Source organism: Heptranchias perlo, chromosome 31, assembly GCF_035084215.1.
Source record: "Heptranchias perlo isolate sHepPer1 chromosome 31, sHepPer1.hap1, whole genome shotgun sequence".
NCBI lineage: Eukaryota > Metazoa > Chordata > Chondrichthyes > Hexanchiformes > Hexanchidae > Heptranchias > Heptranchias perlo.
This window is the reverse complement of record NC_090355.1, coordinates 2,349,233-2,377,185: the sequence shown is the minus strand read 5'-3', so window position 1 is coordinate 2,377,185 and position 27,953 is coordinate 2,349,233. Positions and strand designations below refer to the sequence as shown.

Genomic DNA, 27,953 nt, shown 5'->3' with positions numbered 1-27,953 from the left:
CAAGGATAATTGGAGAGGGTTCAGAGAAACAAGGATAATTGGAGAGGGTTCAGAGAAGAGAGACAAGGATAATTGGAGAGGATTCAAAGAGAGACAAAGATAATTGGAGAGGGTTCAGAGATGAGAGACAAGGATAATTGGAGAAGGTTCAGAGAAGAGAGACAAGGATGATTGGAGAGGATTCAAAGAGAGACAAGGATAATTGGAGAGGGTTCAGAGAAGTGACAAGGATAATTGGAGAGGTTTCAGAGAAGAGAGACAAGGATAATTGGAGAGGGTTCAGAGAAGAGAGACAAGGATAATTGGAGAGGATTCAAAGAGAGACAAAGATAATTGGAGAGGGTTCAGAGAAGAGAGACAAGGATAATTGGAGAGGTTTCAGAGAAGAGAGACAAGAATAATTGGAGAGGTTTCAGAGAAGAGAGACAAGGATAATTGGAGAGGATTCAAAGAGACAAAGATAATTGGAGAGGGTTCAGAGAAGAGAGACAAGGATAATTGGAGAGGTTTCAGAGAGACAAGGATAATTGGAGAGGGTTCAGAGAAGAGAGACAAGGATAATTGGAGAGGATTCAAAGAGAGACAAAGATAACTGGAGAGGGTTCAGAGAAGAGAGACAAGGATAATTGGAGAGGGTTCAGAGAAGAGAGACAAGGATAATTGGAGAGGGTTCAGAGAAGAGAGACAAGGATGATTGGAGAGGATTCAAAGAGAGACAAGGATAATTGGAGAGGGTTCAGAGAGAGAGAGACAAGGATAATTGGAGTGGGTTCAGAGAAGAGAGACAAGGATAATTGGAGAGGATTCAAAGAGAGACAAAGATAATTGGAGAGGGTTCAGAGAAGAGAGACAAGAATAATTGGGAAATGTTCAGAGAAGAGAGACAAGGATAATTGGAGAGGGTTCAGAGAAGAGAGACAAAGATAGTTGGAGAGGGTTCAGAGAAGAGAGACAAGGATAATTGGAGAGGGTTCAGAGAAGAGAGACAAGGATAATTGGAGAGGATTCAAAGAGAGACAAGGATAATTGGAGAGGGTTCAGAGAAGAGAGACAAAGATAATTGGAGAGGGTTCAGAGAAGAGAGACAAAGATAATGGGAGAGGGTTCAGAGAAGAAAGACAAGGATAATTGGAGAGGATTCATAGAGAGACAAAGATAATTGGAGAGGGTTCAGAGAAGAGAGACAAGAATAATTGGAAAATGTTCAGAGAAGAGAGACAAGGATAATTGGAGAGGTTTCAGAGAAGAGAGACAAGGATAATTGGAGAGGGTTCAGAGAAGAGAGACAAGGATAATTGGAGAGGATTCAAAGAGAGACAAAGATAATTGGAGATGGTTCAGAGAAGAGAGACAAAGATAGTTGGAGAGGGTTCAGAGAAGAGAGACAAGGATAATTGGAGAGGGTTCAGAGAAGAGAGACAAGGATAATTGGAGAGGATTCAGAGAAGAGAGACAAGGATAATTGGAGAGGATTCAAAGAGAGACAAAGATAGTTGGAGAGGGTTCAGAGAAGAGAGACAAGGATAATTGGAGATGGTTCAGAGAAGGGAGACAAGGATAATTGGAGATGGTTCAGAGAAGAGAGACAAGGATAATTGGAGAGGATTCAGAAAAGAGAGACAAGGATAATTGGAGAGGATTCAAAGAGAGACAAGGATAATTGGAGAGTGTTCAGAGAACAGAGACAAAGATAATTGGAGAGGGTTCGGAGAAGAGAGACAAAGATAATGGGAGAGGGTTCAGAGAAGAGAGACAAGGATAATTGGAGAGGATTCAAAGAGAGACAAAGATAATTGGAGAGGGTTCAGAGAAGAGAGACAAGGATAATTGGAGATGGTTCAGAGAAGAGAGACAAGGATAATTGGAGAGGATTCAGAGAGAGACAAGGATAATTGGAGAGGGTTCAGAGAAGAGAGACAAAGATAATTGGAGAGGGTTCGGAGAAGAGAGTCAAAGATAATGGGAGAGGGTTCAGAGAAGAGAGACAAGGATAATTGGAGAGGATTCAAAGAGAGACAAAGAAAATTGGAGAGGGTTCAGAGAAGAGAGACAAGGATAATTGGAGAGGTTTCAGAGAATAGAGACAAGAATAATTGTAGAGGTTTCAGAGAAGAGAGACAAGGATAATTGGAGAGGATTCAAAGAGACAAAGATAATTGGAGAGGGTTCAGAGAAGAGAGACAAGAATAATTGGAAAATGTTCAGAGAAGAGAGACAAGGATAATTGGAGAGGGTTCAGAAAAGAGAGACAAGGATAATTGGAGAGGGTGCAGAGAAGAGAGACAAGGATAATTGGAGAGGATTCAAAGGGAGACAAAGATAATTGGAGAGGGTTCAGAGAAGAGAGACAAGGATAATTGGAGAGGTTTCAGAGAAGAGAGACAAGAATAATTGGAGAGGTTTCAGAGAAGAGAGACAAGGATAATTGGAGAGGATTCAAAGAGACAAAGATAATTGGAGAGGCTTCAGAGAAGAGAGACAAGGATAATTGGAGAGGTTTCAGAGAGACAAGGATAATTGGAGAGGTTTCAGAGAAGAGAGACAAGGATAATTGGAGAGGTTTCAGAGAGACAAGGATAATTGGAGAGGGTTCAGAGAAGAGAGACAAGGATAATTGGAGAGGATTCTGAGAGACAAGGATAATTGGAGAGGGTTCAGAGAAGAGAGTCAAGGATAATTGGAGAGGATTCAGAGAGACAAGGATAATTGGAGAGGGTTCAGAGAAGAGAGACAAGGATAATTGGCGAGGATTCAAAGAGTGACAAAGATAGTTGGAGAGGGTTCAGAGAAGAGAGACAAGGATAATTGGAGAGGATTCAAAGAGAGACAAAGATAGTTGGGGAGGGTTCAGAGAAGAGAGACAAGGATAATTGGAGATGGTTCAGAGAAGAGAGACAAGAATAATTGGAGAGGATTCAGAGAAGAGAGACAAGGATAATTGGAGAGGATTCAAAGAGAGACAAGGATAATTGGAGAGGGTTCAGAGAAGAGAGACAAAGATAATTGGAAAGGGTTCAGAGAAGAGCGACAAGGATGATTGGAGAGGATTGAAAGAGAGACAAAGATAATTGGAGAGGGTTCAGAGAAGAGAGACAAGGATAATTGGAGAGGGTTCAGAGAAACAAGGATAATTGGAGAGGGTTCAGAGAAGAGAGACAAAGATAATTGGAGAGGGTTCAGAGATGAGAGACAAGGATAATTGGAGAGGGTTCAGAGAAGAGAGACAAGGATGATTGGAGATGATTCAAAGAGAGACCAGGATAATTGGAGAGGGTTCAGAGAGAGAGAGAGACAATGATAATTGGAGAGGTTTCAGAGAAGAGACAAGGATAATTGGAAAGGTTTCAGAGAAGAGAGACAAGGATAATTGGAGAGGGTTCAGAGAAGAGAGACAAGGATAATTGGAGAGGATTCAAAGAGAGACAAAGATAATTGGAGAGGGTTCAGAGAAGAGAGACAAGGATAATTGGAGAGGTTTCAGAGAAGAGAGACAAGGATAATTGCAGAGGATTCAGAGAAGAGAGACAAGGATAATTGCAGAGGATTCAAAGAGACAAAGATAATTGGAGAGGGTTCAGAGAAGAGAGTCAAGGATAATTGGAGAGGATTCAGAGAGACAAGGATAATTGGAGAGGGTTCAGAGAAGAGAGACAAGGATAATTGGCGAGGATTCAAAGAGAGACAAAGATAGTTGGAGAGGGTTCAGAGAAGAGAGACAAGGATAATTGGAGAGGGTTCAGAGAGACAAGGATAGTTGGAGAGGATTCAGAGAAGAGAGACAAGGATAATTGGAGAGGATTCAAAGAGAGACAAAGATAGTTGGGGAGGGTTCAGAGAAGAGAGACAAGGATAATTGCAGATGGTTCAGAGAAGAGAGACAAGAATAATTGGAGAGGATTCAGAGAAGAGAGACAAGGATAATTGGAGAGGATTCAAAGAGAGACAAGGATAATTGGAGAGGGTTCAGAGAAGAGAGACAAAGATAATTGGAAAGGGTTCAGAGAAGAGCGACAAGGATGATTGGAGAGGATTGAAAGAGAGACAAAGATAATTGGAGAGGGTTCAGAGAAGAGAGACAAGGATAATTGGAGAGGGTTCAGAGAAACAAGGATAATTGGAGAGGGTTCAGAGAAGAGAGACAAGGATAATTGGAGAGGATTCAAAGAGAGACAAAGATAATTGGAGAGGGTTCAGAGATGAGAGACAAGGATAATTGGAGAGGGTTCAGAGATGAGAGACAAGGATGATTGGAGAGGATTCAAAGAGAGACAAGGATAATTGGAGAGGGTTCAGAGAGAGAGAGACAATGATAATTGGAGAGGTTTCAGAGAAGAGAGACAAGGATAATTGGAGAGGGTTCAGAGAAGAGAGACAAGGATAATTGGAGACGATTCAAAGAGAGACAAAGATAATTGGAGAGGGTTCAGAGAAGAGAGACAAGGATAATTGGAGAGGTTTCAGAGAAGAGAGACAAGAATAATTGGAGAGGTTTCAGAGAAGGGAGACAAGGATAATTGCAGAGGATTCAAAGAGACAAAGATAATTGGAGAGGGTTCAAGAAGAGAGACAAGGATAATTGGAGAGGTTTCAGAGAGACAAGGATAATTGGAGAGGGTTCAGAGAAGAGAGACAAGGATAATTGGAGAGGATTCAAAGAGAGACAAAGATAATTGGAGAGGGTTCAGAGAAGAGAGACAAGGATAATTGGAGAGGGTTCAGAGAAGAGAGACAAGGATAATTGGAGAGGGTTCAGAGAAGAGAGACAAGGATAATTGGAGAGGGTTCAGAGAAGAGAGACAAGGATAATTGGAGTGGGTTCAGAGAAGAGAGACAAGGATAATTGGAGAGGATTCATAGAGAGACAAAGGTAATTGGAGAGGGTTCAGAGAAGAGAGACAAGAATAATTGGAAAATGTTCAGAGAGGAGAGACAAGGATAATTGGAGAGGTTTCAGAGAAGGGAGACAAGGATAATTGGAGAGGGTTCAGAGAAGAGAGACAAGGATAATTGGAGAGGATTCAAAGAGAGACAAAGATAATTGGAGAGGGTTCAGAGAAGAGAGACAAAGATAGTTGGAGAGGGTTCAGAGAAGAGAGACAATGATAATTGGAGAGGGTTCAGAGAAGAGAGACAAGGATAATTGGAGAGGATTCAGAGAAGAGAGACAAGGATAATTGGAGAGGGTTCAGAGAAGAGAGACAAGGATAATTGGAGAGGTTTCAGAGAAGAGAGACAAGGATAATTGGAGAGGGTTCAGAGAAGAGATACAAGGATAATTGGAGAGGATTCAAAGAGAGACAAAGATAATTGGAGAGGGTTCAGAGAAGAGAGACAAAGATAGTTGGAGAGGGTTCAGAGAAGAGAGACAAGGATAATTGGAGAGGGTTCAGAGAAGAGAGACAAGGATAATTGGAGAGGATTCAGAGAAGAGAGACAAGGATAATTGGAGAGGATTCAAAGAGAGACAAAGATAGTTGGAGAGGGTTCAGAGAAGAGAGACAAGGATAATTGGAGATGGTTCAGAGAAGAGAGACAAGGATAATTGGAGAGGATTCAGAGAAGAGAGACAAGGATTATTGGAGAGGATTCAAAGAGAGACAAGGATAATTGGAAAGGGTTCAGAGAAGAGAGACAAAGATAATTGGAGAGGGTTCGGAGAAGAGAGACAAAGATAATGGGAGAGGGTTCAGAGAAGAGAGACAAGGATAATTGGAGAGGATTCAAAGAGAGACAAAGATTATTGGAGATGGTTCAGAGAAGTGAGACAAGGATAATTGGAGAGGTTTCAGAGAATAGACACAAGAATAATTGGAGAGGTTTCAGAGAAGAGAGACAAGGATAATTGGAGAGGATTCAAAGAGACAAAGATAATTGGAGAGGGTTCAGAGAAGAGAGACAAGAATAATTGGAAAATGTTCAGAGAAGAGAGACAAGGATAATTGGAGAGGGTTCAGAAAAGGGAGACAAGGATAATTGGAGAGGGTTCAGAGAAGAGAGACAAGGATAATTGGAGAGGGTTCAGAGAGACAAGGATAGTTGGAGAGGATTCAGAGAAGAGAGACAAGGATAATTGGAGAGGATTCAAAGAGAGACAAAGATAGTTGGGGAGGGTTCAGAGAAGAGAGACAAGGATAATTGGAGATGGTTCAGAGAAGAGAGACAAGAATAATTGGAGAGGATTCAGAGAAGAGAGACAAGGATAATTGGAGAGGATTCAAAGAGAGACAAGGATAATTGGAGAGGGTTCAGAGAAGAGAGACAAAGATAATTGGAAAGGGTTCAGAGAAGAGCGACAAGGATGATTGGAGAGGATTGAAAGAGAGACAAAGATAATTGGAGAGGGTTCAGAGAAGAGAGACAAGGATAATTGGAGAGGGTTCAGAGAAACAAGGATAATTGGAGAGGGTTCAGAGAAGAGAGACAAAGATAATTGGAGAGGGTTCAGAGATGAGAGACAAGGATAATTGGAGAGGGTTCAGAGAAGAGAGACAAGGATGATTGGAGATGATTCAAAGAGAGACCAGGATAATTGGAGAGGGTTCAGAGAGAGAGAGAGACAATGATAATTGGAGAGGTTTCAGAGAAGAGACAAGGATAATTGGAAAGGTTTCAGAGAAGAGAGACAAGGATAATTGGAGAGGGTTCAGAGAAGAGAGACAAGGATAATTGGAGAGGATTCAAAGAGAGACAAAGATAATTGGAGAGGGTTCAGAGAAGAGAGACAAGGATAATTGGAGAGGTTTCAGAGAAGAGAGACAAGGATAATTGCAGAGGATTCAGAGAAGAGAGACAAGGATAATTGCAGAGGATTCAAAGAGACAAAGATAATTGGAGAGGGTTCAGAGAAGAGAGTCAAGGATAATTGGAGAGGATTCAGAGAGACAAGGATAATTGGAGAGGGTTCAGAGAAGAGAGACAAGGATAATTGGCGAGGATTCAAAGAGAGACAAAGATAGTTGGAGAGGGTTCAGAGAAGAGAGACAAGGATAATTGGAGAGGGTTCAGAGAGACAAGGATAGTTGGAGAGGATTCAGAGAAGAGAGACAAGGATAATTGGAGAGGATTCAAAGAGAGACAAAGATAGTTGGGGAGGGTTCAGAGAAGAGAGACAAGGATAATTGCAGATGGTTCAGAGAAGCGAGACAAGAATAATTGGAGAGGATTCAGAGAAGAGAGACAAGGATAATTGGAGAGGATTCAAAGAGAGACAAGGATAATTGGAGAGGGTTCAGAGAAGAGAGACAAAGATAATTGGAAAGGGTTCAGAGAAGAGCGACAAGGATGATTGGAGAGGATTGAAAGAGAGACAAAGATAATTGGAGAGGGTTCAGAGAAGTGAGACAAGGATAATTGGAGAGGGTTCAGAGAAACAAGGATAATTGGAGAGGGTTCAGAGAAGAGAGACAAGGATAATTGGAGAGGATTCAAAGAGAGACAAAGATAATTGGAGAGGGTTCAGAGATGAGAGACAAGGATAATTGGAGAGGGTTCAGAGATGAGAGACAAGGATGATTGGAGAGGATTCAAAGAGAGACAAGGATAATTGGAGAGGGTTCAGAGAGAGAGAGACAATGATAATTGGAGAGGTTTCAGAGAAGAGAGACAAGGATAATTGGAGAGGGTTCAGAGAAGAGAGACAAGGATAATTGGAGACGATTCAAAGAGAGACAAAGATAATTGGAGAGGGTTCAGAGAAGAGAGACAAGGATAATTGGAGAGGTTTCAGAGAAGAGAGACAAGAATAATTGGAGAGGTTTCAGAGAAGGGAGACAAGGATAATTGCAGAGGATTCAAAGAGACAAAGATAATTGGAGAGGGTTCAAGAAGAGAGACAAGGATAATTGGAGAGGTTTCAGAGAGACAAGGATAATTGGAGAGGGTTCAGAGAAGAGAGACAAGGATAATTGGAGAGGATTCAAAGAGAGACAAAGATAATTGGAGAGGGTTCAGAGAAGAGAGACAAGGATAATTGGAGAGGGTTCAGAGAAGAGAGACAAGGATAATTGGAGAGGGTTCAGAGAAGAGAGACAAGGATAATTGGAGAGGGTTCAGAGAAGAGAGACAAGGATAATTGGAGTGGGTTCAGAGAAGAGAGACAAGGATAATTGGAGAGGATTCATAGAGAGACAAAGGTAATTGGAGAGGGTTCAGAGAAGAGAGACAAGAATAATTGGAAAATGTTCAGAGAGGAGAGACAAGGATAATTGGAGAGGTTTCAGAGAAGGGAGACAAGGATAATTGGAGAGGGTTCAGAGAAGAGAGACAAGGATAATTGGAGAGGATTCAAAGAGAGACAAAGATAATTGGAGAGGGTTCAGAGAAGAGAGACAAAGATAGTTGGAGAGGGTTCAGAGAAGAGAGACAATGATAATTGGAGAGGGTTCAGAGAAGAGAGACAAGGATAATTGGAGAGGATTCAGAGAAGAGAGACAAGGATAATTGGAGAGGGTTCAGAGAAGAGAGACAAGGATAATTGGAGAGGTTTCAGAGAAGAGAGACAAGGATAATTGGAGAGGGTTCAGAGAAGAGATACAAGGATAATTGGAGAGGATTCAAAGAGAGACAAAGATAATTGGAGAGGGTTCAGAGAAGAGAGACAAAGATAGTTGGAGAGGGTTCAGAGAAGAGAGACAAGGATAATTGGAGAGGGTTCAGAGAAGAGAGACAAGGATAATTGGAGAGGATTCAGAGAAGAGAGACAAGGATAATTGGAGAGGATTCAAAGAGAGACTAAGATAGTTGGAGAGGGTTCAGAGAAGAGAGACAAGGATAATTGGAGATGGTTCAGAGAAGAGAGACAAGGATAATTGGAGAGGATTCAGAGAAGAGAGACAAGGATTATTGGAGAGGATTCAAAGAGAGACAAGGATAATTGGAGAGGGTTCGGAGAAGAGAGACAAAGATAATGGGAGAGGGTTCAGAGAAGAGAGACAAGGATAATTGGAGAGGATTCAAAGAGAGACAAAGATTATTGGAGATGGTTCAGAGAAGTGAGACAAGGATAATTGGAGAGGTTTCAGAGAATAGACACAAGAATAATTGGAGAGGTTTCAGAGAAGAGAGACAAGGATAATTGGAGAGGATTCAAAGAGACAAAGATAATTGGAGAGGGTTCAGAGAAGAGAGACAAGAATAATTGGAAAATGTTCAGAGAAGAGAGACAAGGATAATTGGAGAGGGTTCAGAAAAGGGAGACAAGGATAATTGGAGAGGGTTCAGAGAAGAGAGACAAGGATAATTGGAGAGGATTCAAAGAGAGACAAAGATAATTGGAGAGGGTTCAGAGAAGAGAGACAAGGATAATTGGAGAGGTTTCAGAGAATAGAGACAAGAATAATTGGAGAGGTTTCAGAGAAGAGAGACAAGGATAATTGGAGAGGATTCAAAGAGACAAAGATAATTGGAGAGGGTTCAGAGAAGAGAGACAAGGATAATTGGAGAGGTTTCAGAGAGACAAGGATAATTGGAGAGGTTTCAGAGAAGAGAGACAAGGATAATTGGAGAGGTTTCAGAGAGACAAGGATAATTGGAGAGGGTTCAGAGAAGAGAGACAAGGATAATTGGAGAGGATTCAGAGAGACAAGGATAATTGGAGAGGGTTGAGAGAAGAGAGTCAAGGATAATTGGAGAGGATTCAGAGAGACAAGGATAATTGGAGAGGGTTCAGAGAAGAGAGACAAGGATAATTGGCGAGGATTCAAAGAGAGACAAAGATAATTGGAGAGGGTTCAGAGAAGAGAGACAAGGATAATTGGAGAGGGTTCAGAGAAGAGAGACAAAGATAGTTGGAGAGGGTTCAGAGAAGAGAGACAAGGATAATTGGAGAGGGTTCAGAGAAGAGAGACAAAGATAGTTGGAGAGGATTCAGAGAAGAGAGACAAGGATAATTGGAGAGGATTCAAAGAGAGACAAAGATAGTTGGAGAGGGTTCAGAGAAGAGAGACAAGGATAATTGGAGATGGTTCAGAGAAGAGAGACAAGGATAATTGGAGAGGATTCAGAGAAGAGAGACAAGGATAATTGGAGAGGATTCAAAGAGAGACAAGGATAATTGGAGAGGGTTCAGAGAAGAGAGACAAAGATAATTGGAAAGGGTTCAGAGAAGAGCGACAAGGATGATTGGAGAGGATTGAAAGAGAGACAAAGATAATTGGAGAGGGTTCAGAGAAGAGAGACAAGGATAATTGGAGTGGGTTCAGAGAAACAAGGATAATTGGAGAGGGTTCAGAGAAGAGAGACAAGGATAATTGGAGAGGATTCAAAGAGAGACAAAAATAATTGGAGAGGGTTCAGAGATGAGAGACAAGGATAATTGGAGAGGGTTCAGAGAAGAGAGACAAGGATGATTGGAGAGGATTCAAAGAGAGACAAGGATAATTGGAGAGGGTTCAGAGAGAGAGAGACAAGGATGATTGGAGAGGATTCAAAGAGAGACAAGGATAATTGGAGAGGGTTCAGAGAGAGAGAGACAATGATAATTGGAGAGGTTTCAGAGAAGAGACAAGGATAATTGGAGAGGTTTCAGAGAAGAGAGACAAGGATAATTGGAGAGGGTTCAGAGAAGAGAGACAAGGATAATTGGAGAGGATTCAAAGAGAGACAAAGATAATTGGAGAGGGTTCAGAGAAGAGAGACAAGGATAATTGGAGAGGTTTCAGAGAAGAGAGAAAAGAATAATTGGAGAGGTTTCAGAGAAGAGAGACAAGGATAATTGGAGAGGATTCAAAGAGACAAAGATAATTGGAGAGGGTTCAGAGAAGAGAGACAAGGATAATTGGAGAGGTTTCAGAGAGACAAGGATAATTGGAGAGGGTTCAGAGAAGAGAGACAAGGATAATTGGAGAGGATTCAAAGAGAGACAAAGATAATTGGAGAGGGTTCAGAGAAGAGAGACAAGGATAATTGGAGAGGGTTCAGAGAAGAGAGACAAGGATAATTGGAGAGGGTTCAGAGAAGAGAGACAAGGATGATTGGAGAGGATTCAAAGAGAGACAAGGATAATTGGAGAGGGTTCAGAGAGAGAGAGACAAGGATATTTGGAGTGGGTTCAGAGAAGAGAGACAAGGATAATTGGAGAGGATTCAAAGAGAGACAAAGATAATTGGAGATGGTTCAGAGAAGAGAGACAAGGATAATTGGAGAGGTTTCAGAGAAGAGAGACAAGAATAATTGGAGTGGGTTCAGAGAAGAGAGACAAGGATAATTGGAGAGGTTTCAGAGAAGAGAGACAAGAATAATTGGAGAGGTTTCAGAGAAGAGAGACAAGGATAATTGGAGTGGGTTCAGAGAAGAGAGACAAGGATAATTGGAGAGGATTCAAAGAGAGACAAAGATGATTGGAGATGGTTCAGAGAAGAGAGACAAGGATAATTGGAGAGGTTTCAGAGAAGAGAGACAAGAATAATTGGTGAGAATTCAAAGAGACAAAAATAATTGGAGAGGGTTCAGAGAAGAGAGACAAGGATAATTGGAGAGGTTTCAGAGAGACAAGGATAATTGGAGAGGGTTCAGAGAAGAGAGACAAGGATAATTGGAGAGGATTCAAAGAGAGACAAAGATAATTGGAGAGGGTTCAGAGAAGAGAGACAAGGATAATTGGAGAGGGTTCAGAGAAGAGAGACAAGGATAATTGGAGAGGGTTCAGAGAGAGAGACAAGAATAATTCCAGGACTTTGAGTTCTGAGTCTTCACAGAAGCAAATTTGTTTTCATTAAATAAAAGCAGCTCGAACTCAAACACATGGTGGCACAGAGAATAGAGTCACTTTATTATGTTTGCATGCAAAACAACAGTGACTACACTTCAAAAGTAATTCTTTGGTTGTAAAGTGCTGTGCGATTTCTTGAGGATGTGATATGGTGCATATATAAATGCAAGTTTATTTGTTTGTTCTTTCCTTCTCATTTTCTTCCTTTCTCTTCTGCAGTTAACCTTGTTTCTTTCAGATGCTGTTAGACTTGCTGTGTATTTCCAGTGTTTTCTGTTTTTATTCCAGATTTTAGGTTTTCTTTTTACTTCCTTTGTTTCGATGTTATAAGGTTTTTATATCTTTCATTTAAGTCCGATTGTAGATCATTAATAATCCTGGAACACCTAATTTAGTGGACAAAATAAATTCACCATGTTACTTTGATGTTCCTGCAATTAATGGAAAGGGTATATTATTGTTCCCCATGTTATTCATGTTATCCCCATGCAAGAGATTGTAAAGATGGGCAGCCTTCTCCCAGCTTTCCAGTGCTGCTCTGCATCCAGTGATTCTGCAGGACTTGCAAGTCATCCCGAGTGACTCACTTGTTAACATCCTGCATCCTTTGGAGTGCCTGGCCTGGACTTGGTGTCATTCTCTGCCAAGCTGGTTGAGATTGGACCTACTGGGTTAGAAACCACAGAGGTTCTCCTGATCATAACCCCTAGGTTGTTTCTCCGCGGTTTACGCCAATCTAAAATTTCGCTTGCCTCATTTTCTGGAGGTCAAGAACTGCACGGCCTCGTTAATCCTAATTATCTCCATGGTACAATTGCTGAGGTGTTGTGTGTCCATTACCTGCAGGGTTCTGCTGTCCACCAAATATCGAGAGGGGTTCACAGGCCAAGTAGAATTTAATGATGAAGGTGATCGGAAGTTTTCCAACTACAGCATCGTGAACGTGCAAAAAGGGAAGCTCGTGCAGATTGGAATTTACAACGGGACTGACGTATGTATGAGAAATAGTTGGGAGCATTTGCATAGGGTTACCTTAGCACTGATTCTGGGTTAACCCTTAATCTTGACCCTTACTGCAACCCTAACACTGACCCTGACGTTTACTGTAAAGCAATCCAAAATGTAATATTTTCAGAGGCAGTGTACAGCATAGTGTTAACGTTTGCATCTGTGAAGCGCCATGGGGCGTGAAAGGTGCTATATAAATGCATGTTGTTGTTATATAAATATAAATCACCAAAACCGCCTACTTCCACCTTCATAACATCACCTGTTTCCGCCCCTACCTCAGCCCATCTGCTTCTGAAACCCTCATCCATGCCTTTATTATGTCAAGATTTGACTATTCCAATGTTCTCCTAGTCAGCCTCCCACTTACCACCCTCCATAAACTTGAGCTCATCCAAAACTCTGCTGCCCGTACACTCCTGTGAAGTGCCTTTGGATGTTTTACTATGTTAAAGGCACTATATAAATTCACGTTCTTCTTGTTGTTTCTGTTGTGTAGTAGTAATGTGCTTAAGCCATGTTTTAATTATTTCAAACCGTTTATCTCTCTATGGCAAAGTAGCTGATGTCCAGCCTACTTCACCAGCTCCCATTGGCACCGCTGACACTGGCCGGCTCCCTCCTACCACATTTTGGTAGCCCTCTTGCCTGTGAGTCAGTAGGTGGTGGGTTCAAGCCTCGCTCCAGAGTCTTGAGCTCAAAATCCAGGCTGACACTCCAGGGCAGTGCTGACGCAGTGCTGCGCTGAGAGAGGTGCCGTCTTTTGGATGAGACGTTAAGCCGAGACCCCGTCTGCCCTCTCAGGTGGATGTAAAAGATTCCATGGCACTATTCAAAGAAGAGCAGGGGAGTTCATCCCGCTGTCCTGGTCAATGTTCATCCTTCAACTAACATCATTAAACAGATTATCCAGTCATTTATCTCATTGCTACTTGTAGAATCTTACTGTGCACAAATTGGCTGCTGCGTTTTCTATATTACAACAGTGACTATGCTTCAAAAGTACCTCATTAGTTGTAAAGCGCTTTGGGACGTCCTGAAAGGCGCTGTATAAATGCAAGTCTTTCCTTTTTTTCTTTATTAAGCACCTTCACCCCATACCTTTGGTGTCACTGCATTAAAAGTGTAGCTCCAATCAGCAGGAGAGAACTAATTTTGTTCTATGATAAGAACATAAAAAAGCTCAGCCCGTGAAAGCTCACTTCTCCACAAATGCCAGTCTATTTGCACCAGTGTGATGTGAGGTTTGTGTGTCTGTGTGACATAGGGTTGTTTGTGTGATACCAGGGTAACCAGTCCCATGTGTTGTAAGTTTATTTGTCCCCATATGGCATGGTTTATTCTAACACTGTTTCATATACACGCCATTTAACGACAGGAACGTCAAGTATTTTGATATTTGCCAAATCATAAAGAGTTTAAATGGAGCACATCACATGTTAACCACTTGACATTCTCACCTCAGACCCTGAGATTGTAAAATGCCATGAAAGAAGTGAATAAAGCAATTGGAAAGGTGATTTTCATAGCATTAAGTAGGTGGTTATTTATAGAGTTATTACCTGCACCAAGTAGAAGTTAAAGGTAAATGTTGTGAGTTTTAACAAGAAAGAGATTGCTTCTCCAAGTTTCTGTACTTTGCCATTAATAATGAATTGCATAATACTGACTAAAAGTCATGCGTATATCAGCGAGGGGAAGGGGAATTTTGTTCACTCCTAATACTGACAGAAAACATTCAGTCAATGACATTATATTATCTTGAATATAGACAGAGATTAGAAGCCAGAGTTGTAGATCTGCAGAATATACACTTCCATCACAAGTAATTGATGTCATGTTGATAAACTCCTTTAAAGGAAGGAGCTATCTGAATGTTCAGTTAAGAATAGGATTGAAGGTTAGACAGATACACATAGATATTGCTGATCAGCACACTCTATGGCTATTGAGACCATAGAGACACCATCTGAAATCCAACCAGCCATGTTTAATGTTGTAAACTCTGATGTTAGACTGAAGTCCCGGATTATATTCTACTTTTGGGTTTTAGAGAAATGTCACAATTCTGTATTCTCACAGATTTTCCCTGTTAGTTGTTCATTCCTCATCAATCCAAATAAATCTTGGCAGAGTCCAGAACAGATGGTACTTTGTTGGTAGATGTGTGTTTTATGGCTTTCCTTGGCTGTGTATGTTCTTCTATTCCATGTCAGTAATGCTTTTCTGATTCTGCATTTGATCAATTCCACAGGTTCTACTAAATGACAAGAAAATAATCTGGCCAGGCGGGGAATTAAACACGCCCAAAGGGTTTCAGATGTCAACGAGATTGAAGGTACAAACCTGGGTTAATTTACTGTATTAGCAGAGAATAACCCGGCGGCTGTGAAGCCAAAACACTGGAGTCCCAAGAGAAACCCTGAGCTCGCAGTCACAACTGATGTTCAAAATCAGTCACCTTCAATGGCTGAGTTCTTCGATGAGCAACTAATGCAATTCATGACACCTTGAGCTCAGTTTCACAATGCAAAAACACACCATGTTAGCTGCTCATGCAGTAAGTGTGTCAACCATGGAAGTTCATTGTTTAGTATTTCCTGTCAATGTCATTGAAGGAGGAAGGGGGCAAATGACCAGGCCCACGGCATGTGGATAAGGAAAGGGTCAGTGGTAGTGGATTGCCACAGATGTTGTGAAGGAACGGGATTTCAAGTTTAATGTTGAGCCTTAGCGCAGGGAAAGTGGCTTTGTTCTTTTTGATATTTTCAGATGAATAAAGGTTGCAATTTCTGTAATATGCTGTTAGCAGTGAATACTGTTCAGTTACCTGTTTAATGTTCAATAAATTAGTCTAGTGGTTTGTAACCTGAGCTGCAGTCTGGTAGAGTGTGTATTCATCCACCTACAGTCAACACACCGGGGCCGATTTTCGGATGATGGAGCAGGGGCGTTGGGGGCGGAGGGTTCCAAAAATCGCTAAAATCCGGAGCGGGTTTGGGGTGCAATTTTGAAGGATCCTCAGCGTGTTTCCCGTGCTGTGGGAAACATTCCCTGTTGCAACAGACGTGTTTCAGCCAGCAGCCAGTGGGAGATGCAAATGATTATTTGACAGGTGGGGAGAAAACCTCATTTATTGCAGCAGGGCACTCTGTCACTTCAGACAAAGTTTTGGCTCCAAGACCTTTGTGTTTTCACTCAAAATTCTTACTTTCCACCCAGAACTCTGCTGTGCAAATGTATTTACCTACTTTGCGGACCCCCTCAAACTCATATCGTCAGGACGGGGGGGGCCGCCATGGTTGCATTCACCACTTCATCAGAGGACGAGCAACATCACCAGCCTCGCCAGGCACGGCGTCTACCTCCGCCACATGGAGCTCCACAACACAGTGCTGCGCCACAGGGACCTGCACAGGAGCACGGAGGGCAACTACAGAGAGAGCAACATCGCAGGAGGCACGGCCCTCACAACAGGGTCTACAGACCGAGGCTCAGCTTCCTGGACCTCTCTGAGGAGCAGTGCATATGAAGGCTCAGAGTCAGTCACCAGGTAGTCGCAGATATCTGCAGCCTCCTTCATACCGAGCTGCTCCCGGCTGGGCTGAGCAGCATCTGTTTACCTGTCGCTGTCAAATTCACCACTGCCCTCAACTTCTTTGCCTCCGGATCAGTCCAGGGTGCCACCGGGAATATCGCTGGGGTCTCTCAGTCGTCTGCATACAAGTGCATAAGGCAGGTCACCAACAGCAAGGCCTTGTTTCGCAAGGCCTCGCACTACGTCAACTTCCCCATGGATGACCTCAGCCAGACAGAGAGGGCAGTGGGATTCCATGCTGTGGTTGGCTTCCCACAGGTGCAGTGTGTAATCGATTGCATCCATATAAGGAGGAGCAGCAGGAGCAACCCATGGACAGAACAACAGCTCACCTGGCTGCTCGTGAGGCCAGGGAGTCACTGATATGTGAAGAGTCCAGTCCTCACCACCTGGATAGAGCAGCGGCCACACCAGCTGCACCCCCACACCCCGCACAAAACAGTCCTGGAACTACACGTACACCCACTGTAGAATGACCCAATGGGTGGCATCAAGTGTGGGTGTTCATGGTGAACCTCATGAAAGGGCCTTATTACAGAAACCAGTCAAGCATGGCCAAGACGTGGCAGTAGTGGTGGCAATAACAACATTTAATGTGCGTTTAACAAAAAGCAAATATAAATAAAAAACATGACCAACCATGAAAAACCCTTGTGCATCCCCTGTGGCTGCAGCAGAGATAGTGGCAGGTTGCTCTTGTTCATGCCCTGACTGATTAGATGCTTTGGGCCTACGCCCTCTGGGTTTCGATGCCCGTGAGGGCCCCTCCAAAGCCTGCTCCACCTGCACGTGTGCAGAGGCAGACCCAGCCACCTGGAGAGAAGGCAGCATTGCAGTTGAGAGGGGGCAACGGGTGAGATGTGGGGGCGCTTTGAGTGGCGTCCCCTCTTCCATGTCCCCTTTCGCCATCATCCCTCCCCTGGGCCAAGCCCACCCCACTCCTACCACTCTGCTGAATGACAGTTTGGAGGACATGTGTGAAGCCTTGTAAGGCCAGTGCTAGAGTATCTACCGGCCTGTTTAAGGTGACAGAATGTTGTTCACCCTGAGTCCGAACAGCCATTGTCAGCACCTGAATGGATTCATTTGTGAGCTGTGCTTGAAGCTCCATGGAGGCTAGCCTTCCCTCCATCGCAGACATTCCCGCACTTACCCATGACACTATCTCAGAGATGCCCACACATCTCTGTGACAGTATCTCAGAGATTCCCTCCCGTACCTGTGCCACCATTCCATTCATGCAGGAGTTGGACTCCTCCATCCTCTGCGTGATTGTGGAGAGTGCGCGTGGTACCTGTTCCAGCACCTCGCAAATGTGCTGCTGCCCCTCGATCATTCTCCTTTTAAAAGTATGGTCCCCAGGGTTCAGCATCTGTGTCCAGCTGAGCAGAGCCTGGAGAGGAGTGCTCCCACCGACGCAGACTCTCCACAGCTGCCCCTGCCACCAGCGTCTGCTCGTGCTCACGTGTGTGATAACTCACCATGTGCGACCCAACTAACTGCGGACTGGGACCCACCTTGTTATGTGTATCTGCGCTGGTGGATGGCTCGCTCAAATGTGATGGTGCCCCCACAGAGTCCGGCAGATCCTCTGAGGAATCGCCCTCCACCATCACAGCGGTCGCTGAAGACCTTGTAAGAGAACAAAAGGCAACATTAAGCATGATCATAGATGTTGAGGTGCTGAAGATGGCAAGGCATGTTAACATCAATTCATATTGTGTGTGCTGAATGTTAAAGTTATGTCACCAGACGTGTGTCGGGTGCCAGTCTCGGCGTCCCTGGCGGACAGGCACTCGAGGGTGCAGCTCAGCTCCAGCACCTCCTGCTCCACGTCTGTAAGGGCAACTATCTGTTGCAGCCCCCCTCCGGTCTTCGCCCTCTCCCATGCATTCTGGGTTTTCTTCTTCTATAATGGGAAAAAGTACAGACGTGTGAGTGAGAGATGGTGATGTGGCCAACCGCTGAATGCTTTGGTTTGGGTACGGCTGACCATGAAAGAGATGCATCAGAGGGTGAATATGACACAGATTCATCACATTGTATGAGGATTGGGTTGAGTGGTAGTGGTGGGGTGAGTATTGGGGAAGTGAGGAAGAGCAGGTAAGTTGAGGATGAGCTATGAGTGGGTGTGAGGAGTGATGTGATAGAGTAGTGTGGGCAGTGCAGAATGAGTTGTGGGGTGGGGGTGGTGATGTGGAAGACAGAGTGTAAGAGAATGAGTAAGTATACTCACTTTTGTTGACCTAGTTAGGTCATTAAAGCGCTTCGTGCACTGGATCCATGTGCAGGAGATGTTGCTGCTGCGGGTGACCTCCTCTGCCACCTCGAGCCAGGCCTTCTTGGTGGCAGAGGCAAGCCACTTGCTCCTGTCCGCCGGGTCGAAGACATCCCTCCTCCTCCTCACCCCATCCAGTACCACCTGGCATGAGGCATCACTGAATCTAGGAGCATCCTTTCCCCTGGGCTGCTCCATTGTGCTGTTTGGGTTTTTGCTCCGGGAGCAGCATTGGAGGACTGCCCCTTTAAATAGAGCTCCTCCAGCTGACAGCCTGTGATGCGGGTGCGCAGTCCGCCCGCTGCGTAGTTTCTCGATGGCAAAACCGGACGCCACGTTAAGTGGCTCCAATTTACCCACAACCACGTGTGGAACGGACAGATTTTACTGGGCGAGTTACCCACATGCCCAATCGCCCCCCCCCCCCGCTGCCATCCCACCTCCCCGCTAATATCGGGGCCATGGTATATTCAAGTAAGCCAGAGTATAGCGACTGGAGTTCCCTGTTTTACTCTGAGTCTCACGATATTTACCTAGCTAAATAAAAAACCCACACTCTTGCAGGAGTGGTCATTGACACAGAACACAAAGAAATAATCTAGCATAAAGCCACTCAAAAACGTAACAGCCTGCGCATGTTTATATTGTGTACTGCAAGACCCTGGGAATAAACGGGAAGAATGTATTCTGTAGATTTCTACCACTGTTGGATAATTTGTCTTGAATCCTCAGATCTATTGTGGAAATCAGTGCACAGTAATGAGACCTCCAATAAAAGTGAGAAAAGAAGTTTAAATTTCATGTTAAAGGCCTTTTGCAGCTGCTAAAATGCTGAGTTATTTAATTTCAGTATTCAGAGCCTAAACTTACACAAAACTATCACTCACCTGGCCTCAGGGTGAGGCTCCTTTTAAGAACCTCTTCTACTGTATCAAGTCTGAATTACCACACAATAATACTTTAATTATAGATTGCAACTTTTTTTTACTTCCTGTGTAAGCTGCTTATAAATTGTTCGTAAGTACACACTGATACAGAAGATTTATTCATACAGTTTATTCAGAAACCTGATTGGATTTTTGTACTTTACCCAAAGATTGTCAGTATTTACCAAGAGCCTTTTGTGTATGTGAAACCAACATTACCAGATGGAACATGTCAGGAAGAGTTAACGATTCATGGGGACCCCATTAAAAAGGTGATCTGTACAGGACCTAATGCTACTGTGCCAGGTAAATCAAAAACTTCACGTTGCTGTTTATAAGACATGTAGCCTGTCATGTTCAATCCATGACACTCGTTGTAATGCAGCTCATCACCCCACTGGAATATAACCCATCACACCAACCCATCACCCCACTGGAATATATCCCATCACACCAACCCATCACCCCACTGGAATATAACCCATCACACCAACCCATCACCCCACTGCAATATAACCCATCACACCAACCCATCACCCCACTGGAATATATCCCATCACACCAACCCATCACCCCACTGCAATATAACCCATCACACCAACCCATCACCCCACTGCAATATATCCCATCACACCAACCCATCACCCCACTGGAATATAACCCATCACACTAACCCATCACCCCACTGGAATATATCCCATCACACCAACCCATCACCCCACTGCAATATAACCCATCACACCAACCCATCACCCCACTGCAATATATCCCATCACACCAACCCATCACCCCACTGGAATATAACCCATCACACTAACCCATCACCCCACTGGAATATATCCCATCATACCAACCCATCACCCCACTGGAATATAACCCTTCACACCAACCCATCACCCCACTGGAATATAACCCATCACACTAACCCATCACCCCACTGGAATATAACCCTTCACACCAACCCATCACCCCACTGGAATATAACCCATCACACCAACACATCACACCAACCCTTCACACCCATTACAATGTAACACAAAGCCATTACAGTACAATCTGTCACACCCATTACAATGCAAATCGAGTACAATTGTGATTTATGGTTATTGCAATATCATTCATTTGAACACATTGGTTGGGGTCACAGATTCCACCTCAGAAGCTGTGAATCATTACTTGTGGCAGGACGTGGGACTCACTTTCCTACCTTCGAGACAGAATCTCGTTGGAAGATCTGTGTGTGAGGGAAGCAAACTGGTAGCAGCTTCCTTTTACAAAAAAGGAGTCCAGCTCCCACAGCCTAGATGTTGTCTACGATCTTTAAGGGCGGGCTGCATGGCTGTAAGAGGTGGGACTCTGGACACGGGAAGACGTTCCCATCCAGATAAGAAAGTCCTGCGGCTATAGAGACCTCAGACAAGTGTTTCTGGAACTCTTCTGGTCGTCTTTGCACTAATTCTAGGAAATAAGCTTCTTTTCGATGTTTGACGATGATTTTGGTGAACCATTAAATGTTACATTATACAGAGCGGGAACATTCCATTCAGAAACCATTCACATTTCAGACATTCTTTAAATAATTGTACTATGATATGTTTGAAGTAATGTAAGCTGTTGATTTGAACACATTGTGATTTAAGTCCTGTCAACTGCACTCTGTACGTTGTGTTTGGCAGGTCGTCCCATCATCCCTCAGTGCTGCTTTGGGTTTTGTGTTGATTTGCTCATCAAGCTTGCGAGCACTCCTACGTTGAACTTTACCTACGAGGTTCACCTTGTCCAAGATGGGAAGTTTGGGACACAGGAGCGAGTAGGTATTCCTTCTTACACTCAGTGTGGTAAAGGACGGTATATATTTGCTTTGGGTTTCTCCCCAATGCCCCTGTTTCTGCCCCTGACTGACCCAAAACCTTGTAATAAACAGAAGGGTATGAAGATCTTTTCTGCAGTTGCATTTCTGCACTGTTAGTGCTCAATGGAGAATCATATATTAGAGCATAATAAGCACTAAGTCATGCCCAGTGCAACATTTTCAGACAATTAATTTGTTGCCCAAATAGAAAAGCAGTGATTAAACCAATAAGCGAGGCTAGAAATCAGTGCAGTTTCATTCCTCCATTTTGTAAGACTATTACTTGGCCACAAATCTGCTGCGAAGTATCTTGCGAGGTATTAAAGGGTAGTAATTAATGGAACCACAACAAGCCTACCTCTCATTAACAGTGATACATTCACATAACAATGTTACAATTTGTAGCAGGAAGTGATATTTTATCAACTGACGATAGTGATTACATTGTATTTTATCATTTACTTAAAGGGAGGCTGTCACAACAAATCAGCATCTCTTTGTGCTTTAGAATGGACACTGTGTTATGGATCTGTTTCAAAAAAGATAAAGATATTTAAGATAGAAAAGGGGAGATAAATCGATAAACTAATCAAACTTAGAGAGGATAAAACCCCTGGTCCGGATGGATTACATCGAGTTACATCGAAACTACAGCACAGAAACAGGCCATTTGGCCCCACTGATCTATTATAGCCACACGAGCCCACACGAGCCTTCTCCCACCCTACTTCATGTCACCCTATCAGCATATCCTTCTATTCCTTTCTTCCTCATGTGTTTATCTAGCTTCCTCTTAAATGCATCTATGCTATTTGCCTCAACTGCTCCTTTTGATAGCGCGTTCCACATTCTATCAACTCTTTGGGTAAAGAAGTTTCTCCTGAATTCTCTATTGGATTTATTAGTGACTATTTTATATTTATGACCTCTAGTTTTGGACTCCCCCGCAAGTGGAAACATTTCTCTGCGTCTACCGTATCAAACTATTTCATAATCTGAAAGACCTCTATCAGGTCACCCCTCAGCCTTCTCTTTTCTAGAGAAAAGAGCCCCAGCCTGTTCAACCTTTCCTGATAAGGATATCCTCTCAGTTCTGGTATCTCCTTGTGAATCTTTTTTGCACCCTCTCCAAATTCTCTATATCCTTTCTATAATATGGAGACCAGAACGGTGCACAATATTCCAAGTGTGGTCTAACCAAGGTTCTATACAAGTTTAACATCTGCGCATATTAAAAAGAAGTTAGGGAAGAGAGAGCTGAGGCACTATTACATATATATAAAAATTCATTAGAAAAGGGAATAGTGCCAGAGGACTGGCGGACAGCTAATGTTATTCCTATATTTAAAAAGGGAGATAGAACAAGTCCAGGAAACTATAGACCAATTAGCTTAACGTCGGTGGTAGGAAAGATAATGGAATTCTTACTCAAAAGATGTAATAGAAAAACATCTAGAAACCAAAAATATAATAAAGAGTAGTCAGCACGGATTCCAAAAGGGAAGGTCATTCTTGACTTGAATTCTTTGAAGAAGTAACAGAAAGGTAGACCAGGGTAGTGTAGTAGATGTAATATATTTGGATTTTCAAAAGGCCTTCGTCAAGGTACCGCATAGTAACCTCATGACTAAGGTCAGAGCATGTGGAGTCAGGGGACAAGTAGCAGAATGGATAGCAAGCTGGCTACAAAACAGAAAACAGAGAGTAGGGGTTAAGGGCAGTTACTCAGACTGGCAAAAGGTGGGAAGTGGTGTTCCACAGGGATCGGTGCTTGAACCACCATTGTTCACCATTTACATAAACGATTTGGACTCGGGAATCGGAAGTACAATTTCAAAATTTGTGGACGACACCACATTGGTGGGTATAGATAATATTGAGGAGGATTGCAACAAAATACAGGAAGACATTAATAAACTTGCAGAATGGGGGTGTAATTGGCAAATGAATTTTAATGTAGATGAGTGTGAGGTGGTACATTTTGGTAGAAGGAATAAGGAGACCACAAACTCCTTGGATAAAAAGAGTCTAAATGGGGTAAAGGAGCAATGGGGTCTGGGGGTACAGATACACAAATCACTAAAAGTAGGTTACTAAGGCCATAAAAAAAAGCAAACAAAGCACTGGGGTTCATTTCTAGAGGGATAGAATTGAAAAGTAGAGAAGTTATGTTAAGCTTGTATAGAATCTTGGTAGACCACACTTGGAGTATTGTGCACAGTTCTGGTCTTCATATTATAAAAAGAATATAGAGGCACTGGAGAAGGTGTGAAAAAGATTTACAAGGTTGACAGCAGAACTGAAAGATTATACCTATCAGCAAAGACTGAACAGGCTGGGGCTCTTTTCTCCAGAAAAGAGAAGACTGAGGGGTGACCTGATAGAGGTCTTTAAGATTATGAAAGGGTAGACGTAGAGAAGATGTTTCCACTTGTGGGGGAGACCAGGACTAGGGGCCATAAATATAAGATAATCACTAATAAATCCAATAGGGAATTCAGGAGAAATTTCATTATCCAGAGAGTGGTTAGAATGTGGAACTCGCTACCACAAGGAGTATTGAGGTGAATAGCAAAGATGCATTTAAGGAGAAGCTAGATATACACAAGGGAGAAAGGAATAGACCCGTTAGACCGAATGGCCTGTTTCTGTGCTGTACATCCTATGTAATTATTTCTTGACATGGCACCTTCTAAATCTCAACAGAACTAATAAAGGGGTGCTTCCCAGTGAAGGTGAGATGAAAACTTCTAGGAATACTGGCCTGTGAACAGTAGGACATAGGTATTGAAGAATGCAAGAAAGGGAGGGATTGGGCCCCCGTCTGAAGGGAGACGGGGTGGGGGTGGGGGGACTGGGCCCCCGTCTGGAGGGGGGGACTGAGCCCCTGTCTGAAGGGAGAGGGGGGGGGAGCTGGGCCTCCGTCTGAAGGGAGAGGGGGACTGAGCTATTATATGGAGCGTTGTTGTTCACTGCAATACATTTTGATTTTGGTACTTTTGGTGATAAGGAAGGTTTGTCATGATGTAAGGCCGTATCACGTTTCTCAGAAACACTTGCATCTCATGAATTACTACATGATTTCTGATCACGTGACTTCTACAAATGTTATTGCATTTACCGTGTAAAGGTCGGGTCCCCTGTAGTTGAGCATTTTTGGTCGTGGTTTTGCGCTGGCTGCTGTTGTACGAGAAGTTCCAAGAACCAGGAGACCACTCGTGAGCAGAGGGGAAACCGAGGGGGGAGAGGGGAATCCCGAAGGTGGAGGTGGGAGGAGGGGAAACCTGAGGGGGGGGGGGGGGAGAGGGGAAACCCAAGGGTGGGGGGAAAGATTTACATAGAGGAAATCAGAGGTGGGAAGAACTTTGATTCTACTAGTAACTAACAGTAACTCACTGAATTTGCACTGATAACTATTGTAATACTGGTAACACTCAGATTCCTCTCTCCACCAACAGTAATACAATGGGCTCAATTTTGAAAAGGTGGAGGGTTGGCAGCGGGGGGGTGGGGGGGGGGTGAAGGTGCGCTTGGCAAGCCCGAATAAACAAAACTTACCATTTCCAACACAATCGCACGTAATTGATGGTGATTGACGTGCTCTCCGGGTTTACAGCCCGGCAGCCAGCCTGATCGACAGGAGCTGCAATGCAAGGCGGGGCGGGGGTGGGGAGAGAAAGAGAGCGAGCGAGACGTCGTCCGGCTCTGGAACAGAAGATCAGGGGGTGGAGAGCGGAAGATGGGGCGGGGGGGCAGAGTGGAAGGTCGGGGGTGGGGAGAGTCGAAGATCGGGGGTGGGGGGAGTCGAAGATCGGGGGTGGGGGGAGTCGAAGATCGGGGGTGGGGGGAGTCGAAGATCGGGGGTGGGGGGAGTCGAAGATCGGGGGTGGGGGGAGTCGAAGATCGGGGGTGGGGGGAGTCGAAGATCGGGGTGGGGGGAGTCGAAGATCGGGGGTGGGGAGAGTGGAAGATGGGGGGGGCAGAGTGGAAGATGGGGGGGGCAGAGTGGAAGATGGGGGGGGGGCAGAGTGGAAGATCGGGGGGGGGCAGAGTGGAAGATGGGGGGGGCAGAGTCGAAGATCGGGGGGGGGCAGAGTCGAAGATCGGGGGTGGGGCAGAGTCGAAGATCGAAGGTGGGGAGAGTCGAAGATCGGGGGGGTGGGGGGAGTCGAAGATCGGGGGGGTGGGGAGAGTCGAAGATCGGGGGTGGGGAGAGTCGAAGATCGGGGGTGGGGAGAGTCGAAGATCGAAGGTGGGGAGAGTCGAAGATCGGGGGGGTGGGGAGAGTCGAAGATCGGGGGTGGGGAGAGTCGAAGATCGAAGGTGGGGAGAGTCGAAGATCGGGGGGGGTGGGGAGAGTCGAAGATCGGGGGTGGGGAGAGTCGAAGATCGGGGGTGGGGAGAGTCGAAGATCGAAGGTGGGGAGAGTCGAAGATCGGGGGGGTGGGGAGAGTCGAAGATCGGGGGTGGGGAGAGTCGAATATCGGGGTGGGGCGGTGTCGAAGATCGGGGGTGGGGAGAGTTGAAGATCGGGGGGTGGGGAGATCGAGGTGGTGAAGAGGGGGAGATCGGGGGGTGGGGAGAGTCGAAGATCGGGGGGTGGGGAGAGTCGAAGATCGGGGGTGGGGAGAGTCGAAGATCGGGGGGTGGGGAGAGTCGAAGATCGGGGGTGGGGAGATCGAGGTAGTGAAGAGGGGGAGATCGGGGGGAGTGAAGAGGGGGAGATCGGAGAGGGAGACATCGGACATCGAAGCAGGGTACAAAGGTAGGTTGATTTTGTGTTTTAACTTCGTGCAATGGTTTGTTATTTAATTTATTTTGTTTCTTTTTGCCTGATCCGGCCCTTCACGTCTGGTTTCACCAGGCGTGAATCAGAAGCCGTGGGAAAACCGCCCAGGTAACTTAAAAATCGTTCTAACTACCTAATATGTCACAGGTAAAGTGCCTTAAGTACCTCAATGAGGTACATTTGGCTCTTTAACTATCATCCCGCCGGCTTTAATTGTGGATTCAGGATGCCCGCGCGCACACAGGTGCGTCTGTGGGGAACTCGGAAGTCAGCGGGTTGGAGCCGGCCTCCAAACCCGAATGGGATTTCCCCGATTTTCGGAGCCACCCACCCACCCCCAACGCACCTGCAATTTCCCGGGAAAATTAAGCCTCACAATTCACTGATGGTCGATATGTAACTGGTAGAAAAAGGTGTAATGCCCCGATATCCTACCTGTAGCCAGCAGTAATCAACACAACTGACCACACCATCCTCCTCCAATGCCTCTCCTCCGTTGTCGGGCTGGGTGGGACTGGCCGCGCCTGGTTCCATTCCTGTGTATCTAGTTGTCAGCAGAGAATCACCTGCAATGGCTTCTCTTCCCACTCCCGCACATAGGGCAGTTGGCTCAGTGTTCGGGGTACTGCTCACAGGGCTTATCGTCCTGAACTCAACTCAGCACCAACATTTTTAAACCACTCCCTGAGCTCAGTCTCAATAAAGGAGAGTTTTCATAGAATTATAGAAATTACAGCACAGCAGGAGGCCATTTGGCCCACCAGTGCTGGTGCTCTCTCCTGTAACCCCATTGCTCCCAGATCCTTTTATATTCCTCTTTTTAAAATATTTATCCACATCCCTTTTAAATGAAGTTTAGACTCTGTCTCAATAGTCACATGTGGTGAAGGATCCCACAGTCTAATAGCCCTCAGTTCAAGAACCTTCCTCCAGCCCTTGGTTCTTCCAGTGAGAATTCTTGGTTTCCGTTCCCGAGTTCCCTATTCATCCACCAGCAGAAACAATCTTTCATGATTTACTCACAGTATGGACCCCAGCTTTCACTCACCTCTTTACTGGCTGTTCCTCTCTCACTGCCGCTCCCACTCACCACGTTGCTTCTATTGCTCCCTAGTTTGTAGGAAATCCTGGTCCGCACGCTCATCCCACCTCATTCTCCCCATCTGCTTGAGCCCCAATCCCTCGATCCACAGTCCCCTTTCACTCCCCTGATCTCCCATTCCCCGTATCCCTTGCTCCTTGAGCCCCCAATCCCCAATCTCCATCTCCCCACCGAATCCCCATTCCCCAGTCTTCATCTCCCTCCCCCCGAGCCCCCATTCCCGAGATTCTGTTAGTTGTATGATTTATATCAATTAGTATTAATTATATTCAGGTGGTGGATATCAATTGGGGACTCTCTTGTATCCATTTATAGGAGAGCTTAGCTAGGGTGTGGTGTGTGTAATCAGAATCTGTGTGAATAAAGGCTTGGAAGCAACTAAAGACCAGGCTCTAGTATTCTATCCTTCACCAACAGGCTATCCAATTTTAAAAGTCTCCACCTCTCCCCCGAGCCCCCCAAGTCTCCATCTCGCTCTCTCCCCCAAACCCTCATTCCTCAGTCTCCATCTCTCTCTCTCCTGAACCCCCATTCCCCATCTTTCTCTCCCACGAACCCCCATTCCCCAGTCTCCATCACTCTCTCCCGAACCCCCATTCTTCAGTCTCCATCTCTCTCTCTCCCGAACCCCCATTCCCCATCTTTCTCTCCCACGAACCCCCATTCCCCAGTCTCCATCACTCTCTCCCGAAC

The 27,953-nt window shown here is 44.7% G+C and overlaps 1 protein-coding gene across 1 annotated transcript in view; it reads left to right on the top strand.

Annotated features, from left to right (window-relative positions):
* The window catches only part of LOC137300372 (glutamate receptor ionotropic, NMDA 1), a 223,097-nt gene that overhangs the window by 135,372 nt on the left and 59,772 nt on the right, over window positions 1-27,953 (top strand). The window contains exons 8-11 of the mRNA XM_067969456.1: window positions 12,554-12,698; window positions 14,970-15,053; window positions 19,688-19,823; window positions 21,194-21,327. Coding sequence (XP_067825557.1) covers window positions 12,554-12,698; window positions 14,970-15,053; window positions 19,688-19,823; window positions 21,194-21,327 — 499 coding nt within the window. The remainder of the gene's footprint in view (window positions 1-12,553; window positions 12,699-14,969; window positions 15,054-19,687; window positions 19,824-21,193; window positions 21,328-27,953) is intronic.